Source organism: Strix aluco, chromosome 21 (assembly GCF_031877795.1).
Source record: "Strix aluco isolate bStrAlu1 chromosome 21, bStrAlu1.hap1, whole genome shotgun sequence".
Lineage (NCBI taxonomy): Eukaryota > Metazoa > Chordata > Aves > Strigiformes > Strigidae > Strix > Strix aluco.
In genome coordinates, this window is record NC_133951.1 from 4,663,173 (window position 1) to 4,688,807 (window position 25,635).

General features: G+C 46.8%; 1 protein-coding gene across 1 annotated transcript in view; it reads right to left on the reverse strand.

Moving 5' to 3' along the window:
• Positions 1-9,765: 9,765 nt before the first annotated feature.
• Positions 9,766-25,635, reverse strand: part of LOC141932964 (myosin heavy chain, skeletal muscle, adult-like) — a 44,137-nt gene continuing 28,267 nt past the window's right edge. Inside the window, exons 39-73 of the mRNA XM_074847216.1 lie at positions 23,368-23,445; positions 23,159-23,270; positions 22,867-22,959; positions 22,676-22,739; positions 22,485-22,583; positions 22,275-22,378; positions 22,037-22,175; positions 21,279-21,397; positions 21,033-21,182; positions 20,015-20,185; positions 19,069-19,378; positions 18,848-18,918; positions 18,501-18,588; positions 18,289-18,406; positions 17,571-17,694; positions 17,342-17,478; positions 16,982-17,237; positions 15,982-16,224; positions 15,576-15,752; positions 15,345-15,490; positions 15,167-15,257; positions 14,689-15,078; positions 14,411-14,537; positions 14,114-14,232; positions 13,527-13,723; positions 12,944-13,127; positions 12,692-12,857; positions 12,394-12,518; positions 11,937-12,245; positions 11,632-11,835; positions 11,237-11,362; positions 10,972-11,142; positions 10,781-10,885; positions 10,542-10,637; positions 9,766-9,921 (exon numbers count right to left, since the gene is read on the reverse strand). Coding sequence (XP_074703317.1) covers positions 9,766-9,921; positions 10,542-10,637; positions 10,781-10,885; positions 10,972-11,142; positions 11,237-11,362; positions 11,632-11,835; positions 11,937-12,245; positions 12,394-12,518; positions 12,692-12,857; positions 12,944-13,127; positions 13,527-13,723; positions 14,114-14,232; positions 14,411-14,537; positions 14,689-15,078; positions 15,167-15,257; positions 15,345-15,490; positions 15,576-15,752; positions 15,982-16,224; positions 16,982-17,237; positions 17,342-17,478; positions 17,571-17,694; positions 18,289-18,406; positions 18,501-18,588; positions 18,848-18,918; positions 19,069-19,378; positions 20,015-20,185; positions 21,033-21,182; positions 21,279-21,397; positions 22,037-22,175; positions 22,275-22,378; positions 22,485-22,583; positions 22,676-22,739; positions 22,867-22,959; positions 23,159-23,270; positions 23,368-23,445 — 5,365 coding nt within the window. The remainder of the gene's footprint in view (positions 9,922-10,541; positions 10,638-10,780; positions 10,886-10,971; positions 11,143-11,236; positions 11,363-11,631; positions 11,836-11,936; positions 12,246-12,393; positions 12,519-12,691; positions 12,858-12,943; positions 13,128-13,526; positions 13,724-14,113; positions 14,233-14,410; positions 14,538-14,688; positions 15,079-15,166; positions 15,258-15,344; positions 15,491-15,575; positions 15,753-15,981; positions 16,225-16,981; positions 17,238-17,341; positions 17,479-17,570; positions 17,695-18,288; positions 18,407-18,500; positions 18,589-18,847; positions 18,919-19,068; positions 19,379-20,014; positions 20,186-21,032; positions 21,183-21,278; positions 21,398-22,036; positions 22,176-22,274; positions 22,379-22,484; positions 22,584-22,675; positions 22,740-22,866; positions 22,960-23,158; positions 23,271-23,367; positions 23,446-25,635) is intronic.

Consider the following 25,635-nt stretch of genomic DNA (forward strand, 5'->3'; position numbering starts at 1 on the left):
TTTGTTACAGAGCTGATCTAGAAGGAATGTGTAACATTTAATGACTAGCACTTGTATTAATAAGAAGTTATTCATAGTCAAAGTTATTTCTATTTTTCAAAGTTTATTAAAGATATTCTAAGGATTGAGAGACAAACATGCAAAATTAACCTAGACCACGAAATATCTTCAGCCACAAATACATGCATACTCAATAAATACACTGTGATACCTCCTGCTTTCCATCGCACAAAAAAGAAGTGCTAATGCGCCTTAAAGAGCTTAAGCCTATGTCTCCAATATGTACGTTCCCAGTGCCAACATATAGCAAGCAATGTCCTCAACTGGGTCAGGAAGCTGGGGAGGTCCCTGTAGCCTTTCACTACCTACAACTCCAAACAAACCCCACCCAAACACAACTGTACACACAATCACACGCACAGCATATAGTCCGAGATCCTCTGCACTCTGACGCATCCTCAGTCCAGCACTCCCATCCCATCCCAAATATCTTGCACACTTACACATTCGTACAGTTCCAGCAACAAAAGCTATCAACACAGTATTGTCTGTATCAGAGCACTAGAGGTGGTAGGCAGTCCTGTACAATGCTGATACTCTGAGAAAGGGGCAGTCTGCTGGTAGTCCTGGAGAGTGACTGATCCAGTTCTAGGAAAAGGGCACTGTCACTTGAGCTGCTTTAAACACTGTCAGTTCTAAACACGCTCTCCTCCTGGGTCACTGGCATTTTGGTTATTAAAAGAGCTCAGTGGATAAATCTCGGTGAATAACACAGGGGTAAGGTCAGAAAAATGATGCCTGTGATCCAAGGTAATACCCAGCCTCAAGCACTGGCCCGTGCATCAAGAGCTTGTTCCAAGGAGGGCTCTGGCATTGCAGCACTCATTTTTTGAAGTTCAAACCCAGAGCTCACCCCAGGGCTCCCTGAACAGGACATGGGGAGGCTGATGGAAACACCCTGTGCCCTGCCCAGGAGGAGTCCAGAAACAACCAGTGGGAAAGGGTGAGTGCAGGGGTCTGAAGTCCTACTTCTCTGTGCAATCTCTGACTCCCATGGACGTGCAGAAGCTGGAGGGTAGAGTCATAGAATCACAGAATCATGGAATGGTTTGGATTGGAAGGGACCTTAAAAAGATCATCTAGTGCAACAACCCTCCTGTAGACAAGGAGATCTTTGAGTAGAACAGGGTGTTCAAAGCCCCATCCAACTCGAGCTGGAGCACTTCCAGTGATGGGCATTCCCAAATTCTGGGGCCAATCTGTTCCAGTGTCTCACCAGCCTCATCTTAAAAAAATGTCTCCCTTATACCCAACCGGAATCTACCCTCTTCCGGTTAAAACCTTTTCCCCTTGTCCTATTGCGACAGGCCTTGGTAAAAAGTCTTTCTCCCTCTTTCTTATAAGCTTTCTCTAGATATTGAAAGGCCGCAATATGGTCTCCTCAGAGCTTTCTCATCTCCAGGCTGAGCAGGCCCAACTCTCTCAGTCTTTCTTCATAGGAGAGGTGTTCCAGTCCTTGGATCACTCTTGTGGCCCTCCTCTGCACCTGCTCAAGCAGGTCCATGTCTTTCTTGTACTGGGGGCCCCAGAGCTGGATACAGTACTCCAGGTGGGGGCCTCATGAGAGCAGAGCAGAGGGCGAGAATCCCCTCCCTCTGCAGGGCTGCTCCCAAGCCACTCATCCCCCAATATATACTGATAGTGGGGATTGTCCTGACCCACGTGCAGGACCTTGCACTTGACCTTGTTGAACTTCATCAGGTTCACATGGACCCACTCTTCAAGCCCATCAGGGTCCCTCTGGATGGCATGCCTTCCCACTGGTGTATCAACCGCACCACTCGACTTGGTGTTGTCTTCAAGCTTGTTGAGGGTGCACTCAATCCTACTGGGTATGTCATTAAGGAAGATATTAAATAGTATTGATTCCGGTACGAACCCCTGAGGGACACCACTGGTTTCTATTTGGACACTGAGCCTTTGACTGTAACTCTTCTGATGTGGCCAACCAGCCAGCCAGTTCCTTATCCAACTAACAGTCCATCCATCAAAACCATAACTCTCCGATTTAGTGGCAAGAATGTTGGGGGAAGCCGTATCAAAGGCCTTACAGAAGTCCAGGCAGATGACATCAGTTGTCCTTCCCTTGTACACTGATGCAGTCACGCCATTGTAGAAGGCCACTAGATTAGTCAGGCACAATTTGCTCTCAGTGAAGCCATGCTGGCTGTCTCTAATCACCTCCCTTTTCCATAGACTTCGACATAACTTCCAGGAAGGTCTGTTCCATGACCTTACCGGTCTCTGATGTGGGGCTGACTGGTTGGTAGTTCCCAGGGTCCCCCTTATCACTCTATGCAAACAATGAGAATAATTCCAAGGATGAAAGTAATTCCAGGAGAATTCCTGAATAAGTAATAAGAGCCTAACTGACTGTGGGCAGAGTCAAGGAGAGGTAATGAACCAAATTCCGTTCAGACATAGAAGGAAAAGTATTCCAAGAGAAGACCATTCGTAGGTGAGAAGACGACTAGGAGATCTGCAAAGGAGAGCCCAGAAACTGTGGGCAGCAGCTTCCTGAAAGGAAGATGTGAAAAGCTGCCTGACTGCTCAGCGGGCAGAAGAACTGTAGCACACAACACACTGTCCCACCTAACCTTGCATGTAACTGGAAGATGTTGGAGGACGTCGTCCTTTGACAGAATGTTTCTTTGGTCAAATGCTAGCAGCAGGTGCAAATGACCAGCACGAATGTATGTGCTGGCTACCTCCTGAAGAAGAAACTGCAGTTCAGTGGAGCTCTATGTGGAATTTCTGTCCTCAGCATGGAGGTTGAGCTCTGTCTGTTAACAGCTGGGCTTTGATACCTTACTCCCCAGGTACACACAATGGAAGTTAACATAAAGCAGTTACAGATGCATGGGCTGTGTTTGGTGTGGTGGAGCAAAACATACCTTGAAAGGTGACTGCTATTAATCAAGTAATAATCAGGAAGATTATTGAAAGCAAGCAAGGATGACTTTGAAAAAGCAGTCCCTGTGGGATTTGCAGCATGCTGCTGTTGTTATCAGCCATGCTGTCTGGATTAGCAGAACATGCCTGTGGGGATCAGTGCACCCTGTGAATCACCAGTGGATCATGTGACATGGAGGATCTAGCTTCAAGGGAGTGTGTAACAAGGCAGACTTGATAGAGGACACTACTCACTGAAGTGGGAGATACAGCAGCATCGAGATGTCAGTGTGTCATCAAAGTATCCACAACTCCTCCTTCCTTCCTTCCTTCCTTCCTTCCTTCCTTCCTTCCTTCCTTCCTTCCTTCCTTCCTTCCTTCCTTCCTTCCTTCCTCCCTCCCTCCCTCCCTCCCTCCCTCCCTCCCTCCCTCCTTTCCTTCCTCCTTTCCTTCCTTCCTCCCCCATTTTCTTCCTTCCTTTGAGATTTTTAGATTATTTCACAGAGTGGATTTCCTACCCACAGGGTTAATGGGATGGTGTCTCTCGTGGGTGATGCTGTATGGCACCTCCTAGGTGAAAAAATAAAGATATCGTAAACTTCCATTCAGTAACAGGGAGGGATTGCATTTGTTCAGCACTGAACCCAACGTGCTTAGAGGTGAAGCAAAAGCATTTCCAGCATGAGAAGAGACAAACATCCACTGTTAAGAAGTGCAGCTTTCACATGGTGCGGTCAGTTATGCTGCAAACATTTGCTAAGCACGCTGAGAGAGACATCACTACACCAGATGGGCAGCCTGACAGGGAATGCCCAGCCTCCACTTCAGCAGTGTTTCTTCAGACAACAGTCCTCCGTGTAAAAGAAGAACTCCCAGGAATGCTAGCCCAAGCTGGACAGAAATGCCAGCACCCTAATCCTTTGGAGGAAAACTCCTCTTCCCTGCCCTTCTGCTAAGACATGGCAGCGTGCTGGAGCCTGCATATAGTAGGGATGCACTTTCCTCATCAAGAAACCCGTTTATTCTGCTGGTGGGCATTGAGTCGTGTGGAATCAAATATGAGGAGTGCTTTCTCCACGCCTAGCATACCATGTCTAGTCCACACTGGTGTTTGTGGGCTATCTGGTTAAGATATATCCTATCTCAGAGTAGCCACGAAGAGACCAGGATGGCCTTTTGCCATCTCCTCATGCTGCTTCTCCACTCAGTGCACAATTTCTGCAGGTCTTCCCTGACCTCACAGCAGGGAAAACAGAAGCGAATGCATATTTCCTTTAGGGAGTCCGACTCACAGCTTTTTCTATTGGTTGTGTCTCCTCTTTCCAGCAGCCTGCAAAAGACTGAGCATCTCTACCATCTCAGTTGCTGGTAGGACTGTCATTTGAAGTTGGGCTGCACTTGAATGAGTGCCCGAGTTGCGTAGTTACTCAGACACCTCTTATGTTCTCAGCTAACATCTCTGGAAGCAATCGCTGCTGGGCAGTGGGTCCTGGCTGAGAAGGTGACCTTCCAAATGCCCTTTCCATCACCCATCAAAGCAACTGGAGTGCTCCTGCTACAGGGCAGGTGAGGGGGGGAGCAGGCCTCTTGGGTAAGAACAGGGAAGGAAATGGGTCAGAAATGAAACAATGATGGCAACATGCCAGCAGATAGCCAGCCGCCATAGTGTCAGGGTCCTCTAACAGTCCTTGCATCCCCCATCCTGAGGAGATTCCCTGCTCACCCACTAAAGGCTGCTAGGGACACACCTTTCTCTCCATGAGGCTTGTACTTGGCAAGGTCTGAGTTTAACCCAAGAGATGGGGACATTGTTTGAGCTCTAAGCAAGTAGATTTGGGACAAGGTATCTCATATCCTCTCCAGCTCAAGCTGCAATGACCACTTCACTTGGTCACTGTTTTGTCAGGCAGCACAGGTGTATATTGTCTTCCTTCCAGATCACTCTCTTCAGCTCCCTGAGAAGTGCCCCCAATTAGCCAGTATCTTCCAGGGTGACTCACAGGGTCTCAGAGCAGAGCCATCCCATGACCGCACACTGCTCTCAGCCGCACACATTAGCTAAGCTTGGACTTTACCTCTTTGGGCTCCGATTCCAAAGCCTTCCTGTGTGCTGGACTGTGTTTCCCCAGCAGTACTCTGTTGATGTTGGGGCTGTGCTGCTGGCATGGTGAGGGGGTGTGGCATGCCTATTCCGTGGGAGGTGTAAGAGCACGGTCCTGAGACCCTAAGAGCAAGGCTCAGGTACTAGGTGATTCCTCTACGCCATGGGGAGGTGTGACAGGGACCTTGTGGAGCTGGCAGCGTTCCTGGATTTTCATCAGAGGGATTCACTGGTGCCTGTAGAACAGAGCAGCTGAATTGGGCTTCTCTGACAAAACTGTCAGTGAAAGGAATTTCCAGATTCTGTTGCTGGTCCCCTTGATGGTGTTATTACCGGAATGCTGCTTTTGTGCTTGGGAGAGACAGCGTGCTGTTTCTTGTTCAGATTGCCATAGATCCATGATCCTCTGCAGCCCGTGTGGGGAGCACATCAACTGCATCTATTTAAAACTTCCTCTGAGAGATCATCCTTTATGGGCTCTTACAGAGCGATGATTTCCCCACTTGGCATCAGCACTTAGCAGGTGACAGCAGCCTGACTCCAAAAATAATGTGTCAGGGGAAAATGGCTCCTCTTCTCCGTGTATGGCAGCAAATCCCAAGTCAACAAAAAGTAAGCTTCAGTGTCTCGTTCAGTAGTGTTTTACTTCAATGCTTATGTCTGCTATGCTCAGTGGGCACTCTCAGTCACAGATTCATCAACAGAGCATCAGTACATGGGACGGATCTCAATTCGCTGCCAGTGGCATTATAAGTAACACACCTTGGGATTTATAGTGTAAGTTTAAGCAAGTCCATGGCTATAGTTGATAAGACATTCCTCAGAATCTGTCACACAGGCACGCCAAAGGGGCTGACGAGCCTAGGAGTATTTTCAGGGCGTTTCAGTGTGAGAACAGCTGTTAGATGATTTTCTCAATCTGTCAATTTCATTTTCTCCCATTTTAGTTTTCATCCTAACGGTGTCCTCCTTTTCAGTGAGTGTCATCGTAGTATGGTGTGACTGTAATCATCATTAAGCTGTGCAAGCAGGCAGTGATCGACACGGCAGCTCAACAGCAGAAGGCCTGATGTCCTTGTGTTTCCTGCCTTACCCCCAGTCACTGAAGCTCAGTGTTCCCTAGCAGACTTTGTGGGGCAGCTCTTCTCCATACTTGTACCTGTCAGTACTTTGGCTGCTGGTTGGTGAGTGTCAGTATTCTGAGTGAGCAGCACGCTCACGGCCCCTTAGAAGTTTCTTCAGATCCGTAAAGGTGGAGCACAGCACAGATTGACTTTTTTCCATACTAATAACTAGGAACACTGGGTTTTCTCGATGAGCTGCATTCCCAGGAACACTGAGCTGATTCCAAGTTCCCAGACTGGAGAGAGGTGAGGAACAGAATGTCATCATCCCACTGTAGCCCTGCTCAGCTTCTGTGTGTGAACAGTGAAGGCCCAGGTGGGCTTTGTTTGGGTCCACAGTGCCATTTTCACATCCACTTCACAGGGGCAAATATTGTGATTACTTGTGTTTTGAGCCAGCATAAAGGTAGACCGTGAGAGTGACGCCTGTACACTTCACTGTGCAGAAGGCTTCCTCTGAGGCAGCTGCTCTGTTCCTGGAGGGGAGACCACATCCCAGGAGAGGCTGGCAAGCACGCAGGGTTCCGGGTTCACAGTGTCATTCAGCTGACTTCACACTCTTCTTTGTGCATGATGAGGGAGAGCACATCCAGGCCTGCTGCTGATTCTCAATGTTTGAGGCAGAAAAGGAAACGTGCCCAGCTGAATCTTTCTGAGAGAAGAGCAGCATCTTCTACCTTTAGATGTGGGCAACTGCACCGTGCCCGAAGATGGCAATTACAACACATTGCAATGCAGCATGAGGAAGATTCAGTAGTCCGTGTGTTGAACACCGTTGTGGGTTAATAGAGGAAGATTATCCCTAGAAGGAGACATGATCGGGGTGCAGGAGCTTTCCAAGGGAAGCACACTCTGTGAGCAAAGCACCATATGCTCAGCATTCACCTAGTAGCTCTGCACAGCGGCGTGTCTTAATGTCAGTATCCTGGGACTTTTTTCCCACGGCACATATGGTGGCCTTATATCAGGCTCATGAGTAGAATATTTGGCAAGATGCATAAGGACCTATACAGCTTGAAGGAATAAACCAGGCTCTTTCTTGGCTGCTTCTCACTCCAAGGTTGCTTATGATTACCCCCTGAGCTGGTTACTTTGTGCTCAGCTACCAGGAGTGGTGAACCAACAGAAATACACACCTCGGTAGAGCACACAAGGCAAGGCAAGGCCACAGCACAACAGCTTCCTTGTGCTGATGAAAGTCCTGACTGATAGCGTGTGCCTCCATTTCTTACCAAGGACAGAGCAGGAACTGAGCAGCTTCCAAGACACATCCCAACAAAGCTACTGCCTGTTACACTAAGGAGAAGAGACCTGGTAAAGGACCTGGTAGGTCATGTAGTAGTCCTGCTACGAATGCGTTACCTTTGCTGCAGCTGGGGACTGCTGGCAGCTGAGCAGATGATCACTTCCTAGACTTCCCCTGCACTCTCCCTGCTGGGGCATGCAGCCCCAGGGAAACTGCAATCACAGCTGCAGCCCAAATTCACAAGATCTTGTCCTTAAGGACCCCTAAAGCAGTGGGTGGGCATCCAAAGAGCCAACTGCATGGAGCATAGGCATGTAAACTCAGTAGAGCTACCCAAAAACCTACCTCCCTCTTCCCTGCTTCTCTGGTAAACACTCCCATAAGTGTCTTAACCTGGGAGAGCCCAGCAGTGTTGTTACTGTGCCAAGCCAAACATCTCCTGCGTAAAAACACTGGGATTCAACAACTCTGTGTTTATCCCTGTGTTCCCTTGGGGTGCCTGGTTTGGTGGGTGTGTTCTGACTGGTAACATCATTTCCTACTCTCAAAACCCACCTGAGGTGGAGGCTGTCCTTCCTTGCGCTGTCCCATACACAGAAATGCAGAGACATGCCTTGTGCAGTGGCCTGCTCTTTGGTTCACTTCTCAAGAGGTGGATGTCCAGGACTCTGTGCCTGCTCCCAGGCCTAGGAAGGAGTCTGGTTCTCTGTAGGGACTAGAATGGAGCTAGGACTCAGGAGTGCTCCCTCAGCAGTTCAGGCATGCATCCAGCATAGAAAAGACCTGGTTCTTTACTCTCAGCTGCCTCCGTTTTCTCCTTTTTATCCTGATACTTGCCGATGGGGAAATGTGTTCTCTGTCCAAATACAAGACACCACAAAGCCCAGAGCTCCTGCAGATGCTTGCCTGCACATTTTCATTTCTTTTGGATTTCTTGGGCATTGCAAGATCTTATTAGACCTAGGGTCTTTTTTGCACAGGTGCCCCTTTTCTCTGTGAAATGAGCAGAGGTCGAACAGTGCCTCTAAAAGTGATGGAAGTCACCTGCTGTGGATGGAAGCACACCTTTCTTCCTGATGAGAGCAAGCAGAGAATCAGTGTTCTTATGCTGGATGCTGTTGTGCAAGTTCACATTTTTTAAAGGGTTCTCAGCCTGTAAAGGAAGGGCTGTTTGGGGCAACTCTCAGTTCAGCAGGTCCATCACTGCCTCCTCAGCACGCCATGCCATCTCCACTCCTATCTGTTGCGCCCTGCTAGGCCCAGTGCTCAGTGCAGGAACTAGCTCCTGCTTCAAACACCAGCAGATGCGTGGCAGAGCTGGAAAGAGGTACGCTGTCAAAAGTACTCAACATAAACACAAACTCTGGCCTCCACTTCATAATGGGCTCGTTGTTTTCCCTTTGTTGCCAGCTGCTCTTCAGTCCTCATTTTTTTTCTGACTTCTATCTGGTTCAGTTAGCATTCGTCTCTCACCCAGAGCTCCTTCAGTCTTTCTGGTTTCTAAGAAAAAACCTCCAAGGTTGTCTGGTCATCCTGAAAATAAGGGACAGAAGTTACCTCAAAGCACAGAGCTGTTGGTGCTATGAAAATACCAGCTTAGGCAGGCATCTCTGCATAGGTTTTTCTTTTAACAAACCGTGACACTGCCTGTGTGTCTTTCGCTTGAAAGGCAACACATAACGCATAGGAATAAAACAGCTGAGAGGGCTGATAGAGCACATGAGAATTCATGGCTGGACATGCCCAGTGTGTCTCTGCTGTTCAGATCAGGGTCTGAATGAAGGAAAATGTATTTGCCAATACTCTCCATTCTCTTCCCTCTCACTCCCTAAAAAACACTGCCCTGATGTGGCCCTGTGAGCTGCCCGGCAGCTCTATGGAATTCTGGAGCCAAGAGGTGTAGGTGAAGGGAATAGTAGCCAGATTGTGCGGAGAAAAATTGCATAATTGTGGGGTATCAGTGAAATACATAAACAGTGCTGTGTCTGTTGTAAACTGGTCATCTTCTATGTCCATTCCTCTAGCAAGGAAAACTACACTATTACCTATACTTTTAACTGATTGTGAAATAAAAACATGTGCTACACATCAGACAGATAATGGACACAAGCTAAACATTCAACAATAGCCAAAGTTTAATGGGATCCTATAGCTAACTAGGCAGACAGAACCAGGAAAACATGGCGGAGTGAGAAGAAGCCACTCATGTCTGTATGCAGAGGAATCTACAGTCTTTATTCTCTAGACATTGACACGGTTACAAACATTCATTGCAGGAGAAAGCGACGGAGAGGTTCACATTTTGTGCATCCCTCCGGTCACTTTGCTGCCTCATGACATCCTCACTCCTCCTCTTCTATCTTCTTGCCATGAAACTCCCGGCTTTTCACACGGAGCTTGTTGACCTGTGACTCTGCAATGTCAGCCCGCTCCTCGGCTTCCTCCAGCTCGTGCTGGATCTTGCGGAATTTGGAGAGGTTGACATTGGACAGCTCCTCCTGTGTGGGGAGAGGGAGTCGGTGGTGAGGAGCCCAGGGCAGGGGTTTCACTCCTCCTGTGCCTCGGCCTTGCGGGGCTGCGGCTCTTCCCTGGGGGAAGGCACAAACCTCCATCCCCCACCCACCACCGCTTACACGTAAGCCTCACACAGACCTCCTCATCCTCCCTTATTCAGGGCCCCACCATGACAAGCCTCAGCAGTACTGTGTCCCTCCTGAGGAGCAATTTTGTCACTTGGATTTGTCATTTGGGTACTTATTCCCCCATTATAGCTGCCCAACTATCAGTGTGGCTATTAGGTTGAGAAAGAACCTGAAACCCTCTGCTTTTGGTCAGCAGCAGAGATTCAGGAACCTCTTAGTCAGTGGGTGTGACCCCTGGTTTTGTTTAGTCTGACCTCCTGTATCAAACAGGCTGCAGAACTTCCCTCAGTTCATCCCTGAGTGCAGGGTGCCCAGAACTCTGCAAGGACTCGTGACACGATAGCAAAACGGCGTGGCCAAGACTGCTGTGACTTGGGAGTTTCTTTCATGCCCCTTTCCTGGGATTCATACTCATCTCAACAAGCATGCTGCCCCGGTGGAAGGTGGCTCTTGCCCATTCTTCAAGCAATACTTACAGCCTCCTCAGCTTGTCTCTTGTAGGATTTCACCTTCATTTGCAGCTTGTCCACCAGATCCTGCAGCCTGAGAATATTCTTCCGGTCTTCCTCAGACTAGAGTGATTGGTAAGCAGCAAAGAGAAGGAATTATTGGTTCTGCATCATGTGTGGTTAACAGTTCCCCTTGGGGATGGTGTGTGCAAAATTTGACTTCTTGTGAGAAAACTCTGTCAGCCCAAGGAGGCTTCCTGCCTTACCTGGTAGGTCAGCTCCTTCACCCTCCTCTCGTACTTGCGCACGCCCTTCACAGCTTCAGCGCTGTGCTTCTGTTCAGCATCAACCTCCGCTTCCAGCTCCCGCACCTGCAATGAGAAGCCCGGCTTTGGAGCTTCCCTGGTGGTTACTTACGTGACACGTTCACTCACTCACAACTAAAAGCCCTACGCACTCTGGCCTCCAGCTTCTGGATTTGCTTCTTGCCTCCCTTCAGTGCCAACTGCTCGGCCTCATCCAGACGGTGCTGCAGGTCCTTCACCGTCTGGTCCAGGTTCTTCTTCATCCTCTCCAGGTGGGCACTGGTGTCCTGCTCCTTCTTCAGCTCCTCTGCCATCATGGCTGCCTGATGAGAGCAAAGGGTGAAAGCCATTTTGGGGCTGGAGACATTCTGGGGAGAAGGCAGTAATCTTAAGCAGTGAAAGGAACCCCCAGCTCACATCTGTGATGGCCTTCTTGGCCTTCTCTTCCGCATTGCGGGCTTCCTGGATCATCTCCTCCATTTCACCCTGAATTTGCACAATGTCTGTTTCCAGCTTCTTCTTGGTGTTGATTAAGCTGGTGTTCTATGCAACAGAAAAGACATGATTGGTACAGTTAGACCTAATGCCTCCACTTCAAGAGCTAAAACTGTGAGTATTGTTTATGAAAGTCTTTAAGGCAGGAGCCTTCTTTAGAGCCACAGCAGCAAACCAGACAGGGGTGGCTGCCTGGACTGGCCATGTTACGGCGTAGCTCTTCAGGTCTTTATATAGTAGTTACTGACAAGACGCATAGCAGTCGCATTCTGTGTTATCCCTGGCTAATGGGACTCATTTCCAGCAGAGTGCCTGACCTGGGTATGGAGGAGCTGCACACGTTCAGTGGCATCCAGGAGCTCCTGCTCAGCCACTTTCCTCGACCGCTCCGTCTGCTCCAGGGCTGCCCGTAGCTCCTCAACTTCAGCCTGCAACAGGTTTGCTCTGCGCTCCACCATGGCCACCTGCTCCTTCAGGTCCTCCTGTGTCCTGAGAGCATCGTCCAAGTGTATCTGGGTATCCTGTAAAAGAGACAACAGAAATTACAAGGTGGCACAACACTCTTGCGTCTTAAAAAATGTAAGGTGAGACATTCTTCTATACGCATCTTTGCTGAACAGACCTTGAGCACTGCCTGCGTGTTTCTCAGGTTCTTTTGTGCCTCTGCAGCCACGCGGTTGGCATGGCTCAGCTGGATCTCCATTTCATTCAGGTCTCCCTCCATCTTCTTCTTCAGCCGCAGGGCTTCGTTCCTGCTCCTGATCTCAGCGTCCAGGGTGCTCTGCATGGACTCCACAATTCTGAGGTGGTTTCTCTTCATCTGGTCGATTTCCTCATCTTTCTCTGCAATCTTCCTGTCAATCTCAGACTTCACCTGGTTGAGCTCAAGTTGGAGGCGCAGGATCTTGCCCTCTTCATGTTCAAGGGAGGCCTGGACAAGTCAGCAGGAACAGTGACTCAAACTAATGCTCCCTTTCTAACTAGTCTCTGATGCAGTGAAATCTAGGCTTGCTTTCCTGCCATCCCTGCAAATAACTACTCCCATACTTTCAGTCTGGACACCATTTCTTAGCACGTACCTCAGCTTCCTCCAGGGAGGCTTGGAGTTCAGATTTCTCCTGCTCAATCTGCTTCTTGATTTTCTCCAGCTCATGAATCGCCTTTCCTCCCTCTGCAATCTGCTCCGTGAGGTCGGAAATCTCCTCTGTGGGAACAAAGACCAGTGGCATGGTCAGGCTCAGAGCTGAATGGGAAGGGCACTGCCACACCAAGGTGACCAGGCATCTTTGCAGAATTGCAGGCACAGACCCATGTCGAGCGGTGGGCAGTGGTGGAGAGCGAGACAGCCCTGCCAGGAGCAGAGGGCCAGGGACTTACGCTGCAAGTTCTTGTTCTCACGCTTCAGCGTTTCCAGGTGGTCCAAGGACTCCTCATAGGCATTCTTCATCTTAAACAGCTCCGTGCTGAGAGAGCGAGACTCCTTCTGGGAGGCTTCCAGCTCAGCCTGCGTTTCCTCATACTTCTGCTTCCATTCTGCCAGGATCTGAAGAGAAACGGGGCGTCAGTATGGAGGTGGCAATCAGGAGGACATGCTCTGCCCAGGAGCCCCGGTGCTGGAGCCCAAAAGACCTTGTCAAAGTTCTTCTGCTTCTTATCCAGAGCTGCACAGGCAGCATTAGATCGCTCCACGTCAATCATCAGGTCCTCCACTTCATTCTGCAGCCTCTGCTTTGTCTTTTCCAGGGAGGCACATTTGGCATTCACAGCCTCAACATGTTCCTCTGCATCCTGCAGGCGCTGTGCCAGCTTCTTCCTGGGAGGAGATAAGCGCAGCTCTCGGTTAGAACTTAGAGGGGAGACAATTTTCGCAAGAGGTCAGTTGGCCACTTTGGGGGCTTCGAGCCTAGCGATTTTCACAGTGGTTTTTCTGTTCCAAGATTACATCCAGCCTAAAGGGTCTATCACCTCCTTGTCCTAGCGCCTGCTGTGTATTCACCCTGTCTTAGCATTTCTAGCCCTAAAGGCTACGTTTTCCTTCTAATCTACACTTTTTCCACACCAAACTTTCCTTTCTCTCCCTCTCTTCCCTCTACCATGAAGACACTATATCCCTGCCTTCATCCCACCCCTGTCCTAATGCACTCTAAAGGCTCCAATTTCCCTTGACAAGCTCAGCCTTCTCCAGCCATTTGACATCCCACGTCCCACGTACTTGGCCTCCTCCAGCTCCTCCGTGCGCTGAATAGCATCCGTCTCGTATTTGGTTCTCCACTGGGCCACTTCGCTGTTGGCCTTGGACAGGGCGCGCTGCAGCTCCCCCTTGGCTTCCTGCTCCTCCTCATATTGTTCCCGGAGCAAGTCACAGTCGTGCCGAGCTGACTGCAAGGCGTGGGCCAGGGCGTTCTTGGCCTGTGGGGATATTGGGATTGGTAACCTGAATACTTGCCTTGAGATGCCTCTTGACAGTGAAGCTGACAGGGAAATTAGAATCAAACTCTAATTAGGCAAATGCAAAGCTGGGGGATGATGAACATCAACGTGTTCTGGAGGATCAGGATGTGTTAGTGACAGGTGCTCTGGGGAAAGTAACCTGCTGTCTCTGTAATAAGTGTCTCAATCCTGTCTTAGAGAGTATGGTCAGAATGTCATGAAAGCCTTGTGGATGACTTCCTCCAGCATCAAAATCATTACGCTTCCTTTCCTCTCTGGCTTATGAGCAGGGGGCATGTGCATTATTGGTGTTCACTCCAGTGCTACATGTGTTTGGGGAAGGAATGTTGGAGTAGAGTCATTCCAGACCTTTATTTCTTCCTCTAAATGTCTCTTGAGTTCCTCAATTTGTTGGGTAAATCCTTGCTTGCCCCTGGACAGCTGAGAAATCAGAGCATCTTTTTCCTCCACCTGGCGTGAATATTCACCTGGGAAGGACAAAGTGAAAAAAGTAACTAGATTATTAATAATATAACTATTTTTGCCTGTAAACACATGCAATCATGAGTAGCCTCTAGAGGTTATGCCAGTTGTAACTTTTCAAACTGTGTTATCCTCATGGCATGCAGGACCTCCTATTGCACCTCAGCAATGAAGAAATGTCACCTGATTCTGTCTGCAGACGAGCTCTTTGAGTGTTGAGGTCATTGATCATGCGCTGATTCTGCTCCTCCTTAGTTTTAATCTCACTCAGCTGATCTTCCAGAGTGCGGCACATCTTCTCCAGATTTGCCTACAGAGCCAGTACAAGCAAGGAAAGGAAATGAACACCTGGACTCTGCCTTATTCTCACAGCACGGACTTTGTGATGAAAATGTGGCTGGCAGATGTAGCCTATGTGCCATATTTTGGCCCTGTGGGCATGGTCCACTGCAATCCCGTACCTTGGCTTTGGAGACAGACTCCATGTTACTGGCCAAGTCATCAATCTCCATCTTCAGCTCACTCTTCTCCTTCTCCAGCTTCTGCTTCACTCGTTGCAGGTTGTCGATCTGCTCCCCAAGCTCAGCTGTGCTGTCCGCGTGCTTCTTCCTCAGGGCGGCAGCCGTGGCTTCGTGCTGCAGCGTGGCCTCTTCGAGGTCACGCCGCATCTTCTGAAATTCTGCCTCACGCTTCTTGTTCATCTCGATCTGAGCTGCTGTAGCCCCTCCTGCTTCTTCCAGGCGCTCGCTGATCTCCTCTAGCTCCCTCGAGAGGTCAGCCCGATGCTTCTCTGCTTTTGCCCGAGAGGTTCGCTCTGCCTCAATTTCCTCCTCCAGTTCCTCAATACGAGCCTGGGGAACATTAGGGACCCTTCACACCCATGCCCTCCTCCTTCCTGACCTGACACTGGCTGAGAGAGGGCAAGGGACAGAGGCTTGCCTGCAGCTCCTTGATCTTCTTCTGTAATTGCATGCCCAGGGCTTGCTCATCCTCGATTTTGCTCTGGATCTGGCTGATTTCAAAGTCTTTCCTTTGGGCAAAGCAAACCATGTCAGAGCTCAAAGAGAAAAGACAAGTGCACCAGCCCAGCACTCAGGGGCCCCACAGCGACACTTACTTCTTCAGTTTCTCATCCAGCTGCTGCTTATCATTTTCCAAGTCCATTATGCTGTCATGGGCCAGCTTCAGGTCTCCTTCAAGTTTCCTCTTAGCTCTCTCAAGGTCCATGCGCAGTTTCTTCTCTTGCTCCAAGGACCCTTCCAGCTAAAACAAACAAGATCATCATTGCTCCATCAGTCAGGCTTAACTCTATACCTGTCCTGCTCTTGCTGTACGCCTGTGTGCTTACATCATCTACTTGCTGCTCCAGCTTGGTCTTAGCTTTGGTCAGCGTGTTGACTTTGTCCTCTTCTACCTGCAGGTCATCCAGTGTCTGCTGATGGGCCTCTTGGAGGGCTTTCTTCTCTTTTGTCAGCTTGGCAATGGTCTCATCCAGGGCTGCCATCTCCTCTGTGAGGTTCTTCACCTGTTGATTGTAAGAAAGTGCCAAAAGTCTGTGTAGAAGACTTGACTGTTAGTGCAGTGACCTTTTCACTTTGCAGTGCTTAGCCAGGAGCTTGGTTTTTATCTGGGATGCCTAGCTTCTTGCAATGATGTTCCTGGCTTGTTCCACACCTAGCTTTGTTCTGAGGATACCAGGCTCATGTGAAAGGCATCTGTCCCTTCCCCCTTTATGTGACTGTCTCTGTGTGTACCTTGTTTTCAGTGGCATGCTTTTCCTTTTCCACCTTGGCCAACGTTAACTCAAGGTCATCAATATCTTTCTTCAGCTCTGAGCATTCATCTTCCAGTTTCCTCTTCTTGGCTGTCAGCTCGGCATTAATTTCCTCCTCATCCTCAGCCCTTTCAGTCACCTCTTTTATTTTGGCTTCCAGCTGGATTTTGGTTTTGATGAGCTGGTCACATCTTTCCTCAGCGTCAGCCAAGCTATCTGCTTCCTGGTGGGGACACACAGATTTTTATGGGTTGCAATGTTTTGAATTTTCTCTCCTCTGTCTTTTATATCACAGAGTAGGCACGTGTTAAAATGGAGGCTGAACCAGGCCCTCCACTCCAGCAACAGGAAGGTCTTGCCCAGTGGCTACTGGGAAACCTTGTCACCTGGAATCAACATGGACTCTAAATTTTTTTTGTCTCTTAAAAATGCCTCACAGGGAGGGTAACTTACAGAAAAAGTATTCAATATCTTTTTCTTTTTAATTGACTCATCACAAACGTTATAAAATTTGCAGAGTAAAGGCTTTGTGAAAATAATTTACTGGAGAAAGTGTTGTTTTGTTCGGTGTGAAGAAACTGCCTTCTCCTAATTGAGTTTGAATGGGAAGTATCCATGTTTCTGAAATAATCAGTGCCTTCAAGTGTAGCTGTAAGTGGGCAATGTGGGTCCTTCTCAGGTTTACCTTTACTCTGTTAGACAGATACTCTGCTTTGAAAGTTGAGTAGATGGAGATCCTTCCCTTCCAGTTCAGAGCTCTGCTGTGGATTACATGTTGGCGAGCACTACATGGCTCTTTTCCCAGACAGTAGGAATGCCAGGCCTCACGTGGGGCTGCCATGAGACACATCATGCCCCTGCCCGTACCTGTTTCCTCAATGCTAGTGTGCCTTAGGGCCTTAGACTGTTTTCTGCTGCACATTAGTCAGCTTCCTGCAAATCATTCTTTTCCCAGGGACAAATGAACGGTGATTACTCACTGCCTGCACTTGGAGCTGCAGGTCATTTTTCTCCTGCAGCAGGGCCACCATTTTTTCCTCCAGCTCTTTCCTCTTTGCCTCAGACTTTGCAAGCTCTTCCTTGGTTTTTTCAAACTCTTGTTTCATGTTGGCCATCTCCTTCTCAGATTCTGCACTCTTCAGCAAGGGCTTGATCTTGAAGAACAGCTTCATCCAGGGCCAGTGCTTGACGTTCATGAATGCACGAACATTGTACTGGATACAAAAGATTGAGTCCCTGAAATCAAATTCACATGGTTATTGCATACATTGGGTTGGATGGATTTAGACTCAATTTGCTGGGACCCATAAGAATGTGATACGTGGGTGAGAAATGTCTACCTCCTCTCCACCATTCTCCGATACTCCACTCTCATCAGGAAGCCTCTGCACCTAGCTTGTGTCATGGTCATAATCTCTGTTAGTTTCTCATCTCTCATCTCCTCCAGCAGACCTATCAGCCCAGCCTTGAAGAACACCTTTAGAAAGGGAACATTATAGCACATCAGTCTCAGCTGTTTCATAGCTACCTGAGAACCACACAGTGTTTGAATGCAGGACTCGTTTCTACCTTGGTGTGTCCAAATCTGTACTGGGTGTGGTCCACATCAATGGACCCAAGAAGCTTCTCTGAAGCCTTCTTGCTATCCATGAACTGTCCTTCTGGAATTGCACTTGCATTTAGCACCCTGTATCTGTAGGAGAAAGCAGAAGATGAAGGTATCTACATTGACAAAACCATCACTGTGACCAAACCCCACAGCCTTCTCAGCAACCTCTGGCTGTCTGACCAAGTAATGTCATGTATTACAGACAGTCTATTCTTTCAAGACAGTATAAGTGAAGATAACATACTGTTAACTCAGAGGGAATCCTGATCATCAGCCATGTCATATCATCATGAACTGGCAGTGAAACATTTTTATATTTCTGCTCAGTTCCTTGTTAAAATATTTGTGTTAGTATACTCAGTCTGTTCTCAGCAAGAACTCTCAGTGGGTCATTTTCAGCAACAGCTGACTACATCGTTGATAGGGACAGACCTCCTTAAAGGCAGCTTACGGGCATTCCTAGGACATTGGGTGGAAATATGTATTGTTGTTCAAATGTAACGTGGATGTGTGAAAGAAACTTTCATGTTACCTCATTGTTTTCCAGAAGTAGTCTATGGTAATGTGATTAGATTACAGGGTGTATACACTGAACTCCGTAGTAACTATGATAAGTAATTTAGGACATAGAAGGTGTGAAACACGAAAAGAATGGGCAGAAAGGTGGAGCACTCCTACCTCTGTTTGAAGTCAGCATACAGGACTCTGCTGGGGAATCCTTTCCTGCAAATTCTGATCCCTTCCAGCACACCATTGCACCGCAGCTGATGCAGCACCAGCTCATGCTCCATAGCACCTAACAAACACCACCGTTAGTGACTACCCCGTTGTTTGACACTCAGGAGAAGAGCTTCTGTGGCTTGAGTTTTTATCCTATTGGCTCCCCTTACCAGGTGTTTTTGTTTCATTTGGGATGATGCATCGTACAAAATGGGGGTGAGTGCTGCGTAGATTTGTCATCAGCTTGTTTAAATTCTCCTGTGAGATTACAAGGTGAAGTTTAGATTAAAGCTTGTAGGCACATATGCATGCTTCTATATGACTTGCATATTAAAACTGAATCTTTCAGTGTCTTGACCTATAAGAAATGCATGGTTATGCTGCTGTAAAGCTCCTTCAATAAATATGAATCTGAGTCTACTCAGGAATTAAATGGCTGTGTTCTCACAGCAATTCCACTGAACTCTCGTGCTATTTCAGTAGGTATTTTTAACAAGGTAGTCTATTCTGTACTTACTCGGAAAAGAGCTGAGACAGTCTGGAAGGAAGAACCCTTCTTCTTGCCACCTTTTTTGCCACCACCACCCTCTGTGAATGGAAGAAAAGAAGGAAGTATTAAAATATGGATGTTGCATATTGGAGACGACGGAACACAAAATTTTAAATGCTTAGTGTTCACTGCTTTAATTCTGTGTCAACATTGTCCCACACTGAAAATACAGTTTTCACAGAGCTGACCTGCATCTGCTCCACCATAGGTGGCAAAGAGTAAGGCCAATGTTTTCAGTGATGATTTCTGGTACAACCCAATGACAGTTTCATTCAGGGGATCCTTGTTCTTCTCAAGCCAGCCAGAGATGTTGTAGTCCACTGTGCCAGCATAGTGCACCAGGGAGAAGTGGGCCTCAGCCCTGCCTTTGGCAGGCTTGGGCTTCTGGAAGTTTGCAGACTTGCCCAGATGCTGGTCGTAGAGCTTGTTCTTGAAAGAGGTGTCAGTTGCCTTGGGGAACATGCACTCCTCTTCCAGGATGGAGAAGATGCCCATGGGCTGGAAGGTACCACAAGAAGTCACAGAGAAAAATTATAACGATGTGAAGCATGTGCTATGAACATCAAAGATACCAGGGTATTGCTGGTAGCATCTCTGCCGGGGTAAGGGCCTGAGTTTGTTCTCAGACAGGGAGCTTGTTTCTGCCTTCCATTGATGTCCTGCAGCCTGTCTTCACAGGACTGGTAAGAACATCTGTCTGGTTCAGGTTAGAATGCTGAGTAGAATCGGAGGGAGAAGTGGTAAACAGAAAAATAATTGGGAAAACAGCTAGAAGAGTCCCATTTGATTTGGCAAATCAGGCGAGACGATATTTATTTCCCAAATTTGTGTGTGGAGTCCTGATTTGAGTCTTCAGAGGAAAAAGGAAAGGAGATTGACTCCAGGGTTTTTTTAAGAAGTCTGTTGGTGGGAGTCCAGGCTATTTTTCCCATGCTTGAAGACCAGGTAATACAAGATTGATGACACAGATTTTCATTTCCTAATTACTCTTCCCCAGACTAAAATCAATTTTGGGGCAAAATATCTTGCTTAACTGACACTGAATGCCTGGCTGTGAGTTCCTTCTGAGCTGAATGTGGTTCAGAAACATCACAGAATTTCAAAATACATCATAAGCTTGCACAGAATAGGTACCTTCTCAATGAGCTCAATGCAGGCAGCCAGGTCCATCCCAAAGTCAATGAACTCCCATTCAATTCCCTCCTTCTTGTACTCCTCCTGCTCCAGCACGAACATGTGGTGGTTGAAGAACTGTTGCAGTTTCTCATTGGTGAAGTTGATGCACAGCTGCTCAAAGCTGTTGAACTGCCCAAAGCAAGGAGAGGTGCACAGGTTCTCAAGGTGTGCCAACACCACCGGGTTTTGCTAGCAGTCTCCTAATGCTCTTTGAAGTGCCCCAGCTGAAACACCACTCCTAACTGTACTGTAACTGCATGTGTTTCCTTAGCAGGACTTCTGTGGTAAAGTCTACTGTCCTTGAAGGATTTTATTATTATTGCTTTTGAAATCAAGGTTAAAGTAACAACCCTTTTTTACTGTGCTACTCAAAAGCAAATCCTTCAGTAACTTTAGCTGTGGCATCGTGTAGGTGTCTCAGTTCTCTGACCTCCCAGAGAGTGGACACCTCCTCAGGGTCCCACCCAAGAATGCCTCTGTCCTCAGATCAACAGTCAGGGGGTTTCTCTGCTCTGACAGAAGTCCTAGCATCATCACTGCATTCACAACACCAGAAACATGCTGTGAACTTCCCCATAGCACTACCCTTCCCTTGGCTCTTCCAAGAGCATCCACACATTTGGCCCACATCTGTGTGAGCCTTAGTCCTAAAGCTGTCTCTTTGTTTGCAAAGCCTAAGACCTTTGGCTGTCTCTTTGTTTGCAAAGCCTAAGACCCAAGGCCCCCTCAAGGGCCTCTGGGACCATTTGTCAGAAAGCAGAGCTTTCTTCTACCTCTTGACAACGTTAGAATCAAAGTCTTTGTTAGTAAAGCCATTTGAAGGTGCTACTGTGACAGAGAAGAGGGAGGAGTTTCTAGAAAGCTGCAGATGAGGAGGATAAACTCCTGAATCTTCTTAAAAAGAAGTGCGTTTCTGAGTCCTCATGACACCTCCCTGCCCCTCCCTTGACTGTGGTGCCAAATCCCGGTTCCTTACATCAAAGATCTCAAAGCCAGCAATGTCCAGGACACCAATGAAGTACTGTCTGGGCTGCTTCGTGTCCAGCTGTTGGTTGATGCGAATAACCATCCACAAGAACATCTTCTCAAAGACAGCTTTTGCCAGGGCACCCACTGAATTGTTCACCTAGAGCACAGAAGAAAGAACAAGAGTTACCTCCTACAGTCAAAAAAGAATGCTCAAGTACTCTTTCAAGACATTTTCAAGCTGTCTTCTACTTACCTGTTCCACAGTTTGACCTTTGGTCACAAATTCATTCCCAACCTTGACTCGGGGATAGCACAGGGCTTTGAGCAGGTCAGCTGAGTTTAGTCCCATCAGGTAGGCAGCTTTGTCAGCCACTAAAGAGGGAAAGAGAGAGAAGCATTTATCTTTGGACAACGGCTAGAATTTGGTCAGTGTGAACAACTGCTGTTCGTGTTCTAGAAATGGAAAAGAATTGGTCTGGTCTCATACATAGGCTCTGGGAAGGAATATAAATTCTGGAAGCCAATGATGGCCTCCTTTGAAGGCAAGAACAGGTAGGGGTTGTATAGGAATAGCTGGAATCTGGAAGTTCCCAGAAAAACTCCAAAAGCCTCTGAGAATACATGAGGTGTGCATGCAGCACATTCCTTTCCTGTGGAAAGTGGTTTTCTGCATAGCAGAGAAAGCAGGGTTTATTTCACTAAAAATATGATTGCACATCATGGTGACTTAGTGGTTGAAGGCTTTGCAGAGAGAGTAGTACTCTCTGTTGAAGTTGAAGTTCCCCCTTTCAGGCTGTGTGTGTTTGGGGAGTATCCATTAGATAAAATAACGGTATTTCCCGTGATCAGGGAAGCACCTCTGCAGATAGAGAGTCAATGAACAAAGATGTTTTTCCTCAGAATTTTATGTGGTGACTCGGACAAACAAAATGCCTGTCATTAGAGGCTAACATATCATCTCTGCAAACAGAGAAGTTCTCTGAACAAGTCAGCTGTTGAATTTGCTGATACCTTCTGTGCCGTCTGGCTCTGCCTGCTCTTCTCGTTGTTTCTGCTTGAACTTCAGGTTCCCGTAGTGCATGACAGCCCCTGTCAGCTTGTAGATGGCGGTCTTTTCATCAGCAGTGAAGCCCAGGATGTCAATGGCACTCTGCAGACAAAACAAAGAATTAAAATTCGTGTCCTTAGCAGGTCACCTATGTCACCTTTGAGACATGTACACTAGGTACCTTTTTGCTGTGTCACTTACATCTGTAGCCATGAGCTCCTCCTGGTCATCAATGCTGGGAACAGTGACCTCACCTTGACTCACATAGTGGAAATCAAAAGGGTTGGTGCTAATGAGGAGCATGTCTGAAAGCAGGAAGAGGCAAGGCACAGGCTTAGTTTTGCCAACCAGGTAACAGAGGCAACTGTTGCTCAGCAATCATCCTCAAGAAGACATCATGGTCCTTCCTACCAATTAGCTCCGGCTTCTTGTTGGACATGATCTGATAGAATATGTGGTAGCTTCTTTCTGCCTTGAGCTGGAAAGTGACTCTGGACTTCTCCAGCAGATCTGCCAAGGAAGGTAGAAAGAGTTAGGCACGGGAACGCACGTGGAGCTGGGCATTTAGGAAAGAATGGGATCAGGCCAGGAGAGTGTCTTACAAGTTTCAATGTCGGCAGAAGCCAGTTTGCCTGTGGCCCCAAAGTGGATTCTGATGAATTTGCCCTGTTAAGGGGAAAAAGAAGCATTTCAGCCTCGGTACATTTCATTGCCATCTCCTTATGTGAGAACACCACTAGCCCATCACTGCTGTTGTAATGAGGAGGCATTTTTGTCCAAAGCAACAACTTACAAAGCGTGAGGAGTTGTCATTCCTCACGGTCTTGGCGTTTCCAAAGGCCTCCAGCAGTGGGTTAGCGCTGATGATTTGATCCTCAAGCGTTCCCTGCAGAATTATAATTATTGCTGGTTATCCTCTCCAAAAATCATTTCAGGAACAGAGGAAAGGTTTGATTCAAGCTAGTATCTATTAATTAATTATTTGATCGTCAAACATTCTCTACAGGGTGATAATTATTCAATTACAGTGTTTATCTGACATGGCAATTACATGGCAAATGTTCAACCTGTTCCTCCTGACTCACCTGCATTTTGCCTGACTGCTCCTCCTTCTTCTTCTCCCCACTCGCTGCAATTGTTGCAAAGTACTGGATGACACGCTTTGTGTTCACAGTCTTCCCTGCTCCGGATTCTCCGCTGTGAAACCAAAGAGAGAAGCAGAGAGCGTGTGGTCAGGCGGGAGGTCCCCCAGCACCGGGCAGCCCCACAGGGACCCGAGAAGGGGTGTACATACGTGATCAGGATCGACTGGTTCTCACGATCTGTGAGAGAGGCAGAAACAAATAGATTATTAATATATATCATGAATATCCTAGATAAAATTTGTGACTTTTAGAAGACTCTCTAGCAGTAGGCTAATTTCTTTCCTAAACCTGTGTGGCTTCACCCCAAATTCCTTTTGAACATTTCAAAGTTCCCAGCTGTAGCTGGGAAGGTGACATGTCAACAGTGATGTGGATGTCAGGTGTAGTATATGCGCTTCTTTTTCTGGATATTCTCTTCATATCAAGCTGCTGATTTTCTTTATGAAAATAATTCCAACTAAGGAGTATTTTTGAAGAGTTACTGATTAATCTGTAAACTAAAGTGAACTGGAACAGGTGCTTCTCATAAACTTTATAACATAAGAACAACCACTTCTGATCAGTCCACAGGCCTCCATAGATGGTTTTTCTGTCAGTGGCCAATTGATTGTTACCTAAAAAAAATCACAAAGTCATCATAAGCATGTAGTAATCTTTTACCAGAATACTCTCCCATAATCTCAAATATTGAAATTTTGATACTTCCAGAGGTAGATTTGATGTTTTTATGTGTAATAGCTTAGGATGAGTTTGTTTTCCAGAATTTTGTCTGGTTGCTTTTTTAAATCATGCTCAGTTCTTTTTGTGTGGCTTCAACTTTTACCATCCAGTGTGCTCTGGTTTTGAACCACATCCTGTGTGAAGGGAAAAAATGTGGTTGGTACTGAGCTTGGTTTTTCATGTGTTCTTTCCTCGTCTCTTCATCTTCTCTGTGCCATGCAGAATTTTATAAAGTAGCACAAATCATTTGTCTAGAGTTACCTGAGCAGATGTCCTGTCATAACTTTGGGAAACCTTTTCATCCTTGTCTTGACCTGTTCCATTTCTACTACATCCTTTTTGAAAAAGGAAGGGCAGAAATGCATACAGTACACAAGGGGCAGACATTCCTTCAGTAACCACCATGATATAATGATGTTTTCTGTTTTGGTCACTATTTCTTGCTCAGTGACCTCCACCTTTCAACTTGTTATTTTGAAGATTTCTGATCACCGAGACAAAATTTTCAAAGCTGTATTAAAGGATATCTATAACAAAAGCAGTAGTTGTCAGAAAAGAGCCCATCTTTTGGGTTTTTTTTTCTACGTCTATTGTTTTACATTCTTGTTGAGCAAACTTTGTTGCCACTCACTGAATAATAATTTCATCATTTAATGTCATAAAGTCCCTCTGAAATTCTTCACTGTTAGACTTCGTCTTTACTGGCCTGAAGGACTTAGTCAAAACAGAAGGTTTGTCATCATTTCCAGATCATTTAAAAAAATATTGAGCAGCAGAAGTCCCAGAACATATCCCAGCGTGACTTCACTGATAAAAACTTTGCACTATGAAAACTGAAAAAACTATTTTTATACATCTTCCTTTTTCTTAACCAGTTCTTTTCGAACCTTCTCAATTCTACAGCTGGTGATGAATGTAAGCATAAACAATTATGTTAATAATAGCTGCTTTACCAACTGTATGAAGATCTTTACTGGATTCAGATAGGCTACCTTGACCAGCTCTTTTTTGTTAAAAAAAAAAAAAAAAAAAAAAAAAAGTGGTTTTGTAAGGCTTCCCTTTAAAAAAAGTACATCTTTCCTTCTTGGTAAGTCACATATTCACATGCCCCTAATTCTCTTCTTTAGAAATTGCTGGCAGTTTGCCTTTTACAAAAATCAAGCTTACTGGTATGCTGTTCCTCAAAACTCCCTCACAACTCTTTAAAAGTTACTGCAGCAGTCGCCATTTTCCAATAAATTTTCAGTGAGAATTTTGATCTGTAGAGTTCAACTGGAATGCCTGGTTGAATTCTGTCCTGGCAATTTGCTAGTGTTTATTCTATTGTTGGGTTTTTTCAAGGACACTTCAATCAGAAGTTCCTCTGATGAATCCCACTATAAGGAGGAGTTCCAGAAATGAATACTTCCCACACTGCTTTAAGGTAAACAAATCTCATTTAGTGTTCTGATACAACCTTATATTTTCCAAGCTGTCTTTTTAAATTTTGACTGTGTCAGTACAGACTCTACAGACTCACTTTAAACCCTTCTGCTCCTTATGTATTTGAAAAAGAAAGAAGCATTAAGTATTCATGCTTGCTGCAAGTTGTTCTCAAACCTTCGCATGCCTTTTTGTGTTTTCACAGTTAACTAGCCAGAGTTATGTTTTGAAGAAAGTCTATGTGTGTTTAATAACCTACCTCAATAGGCTGTGTA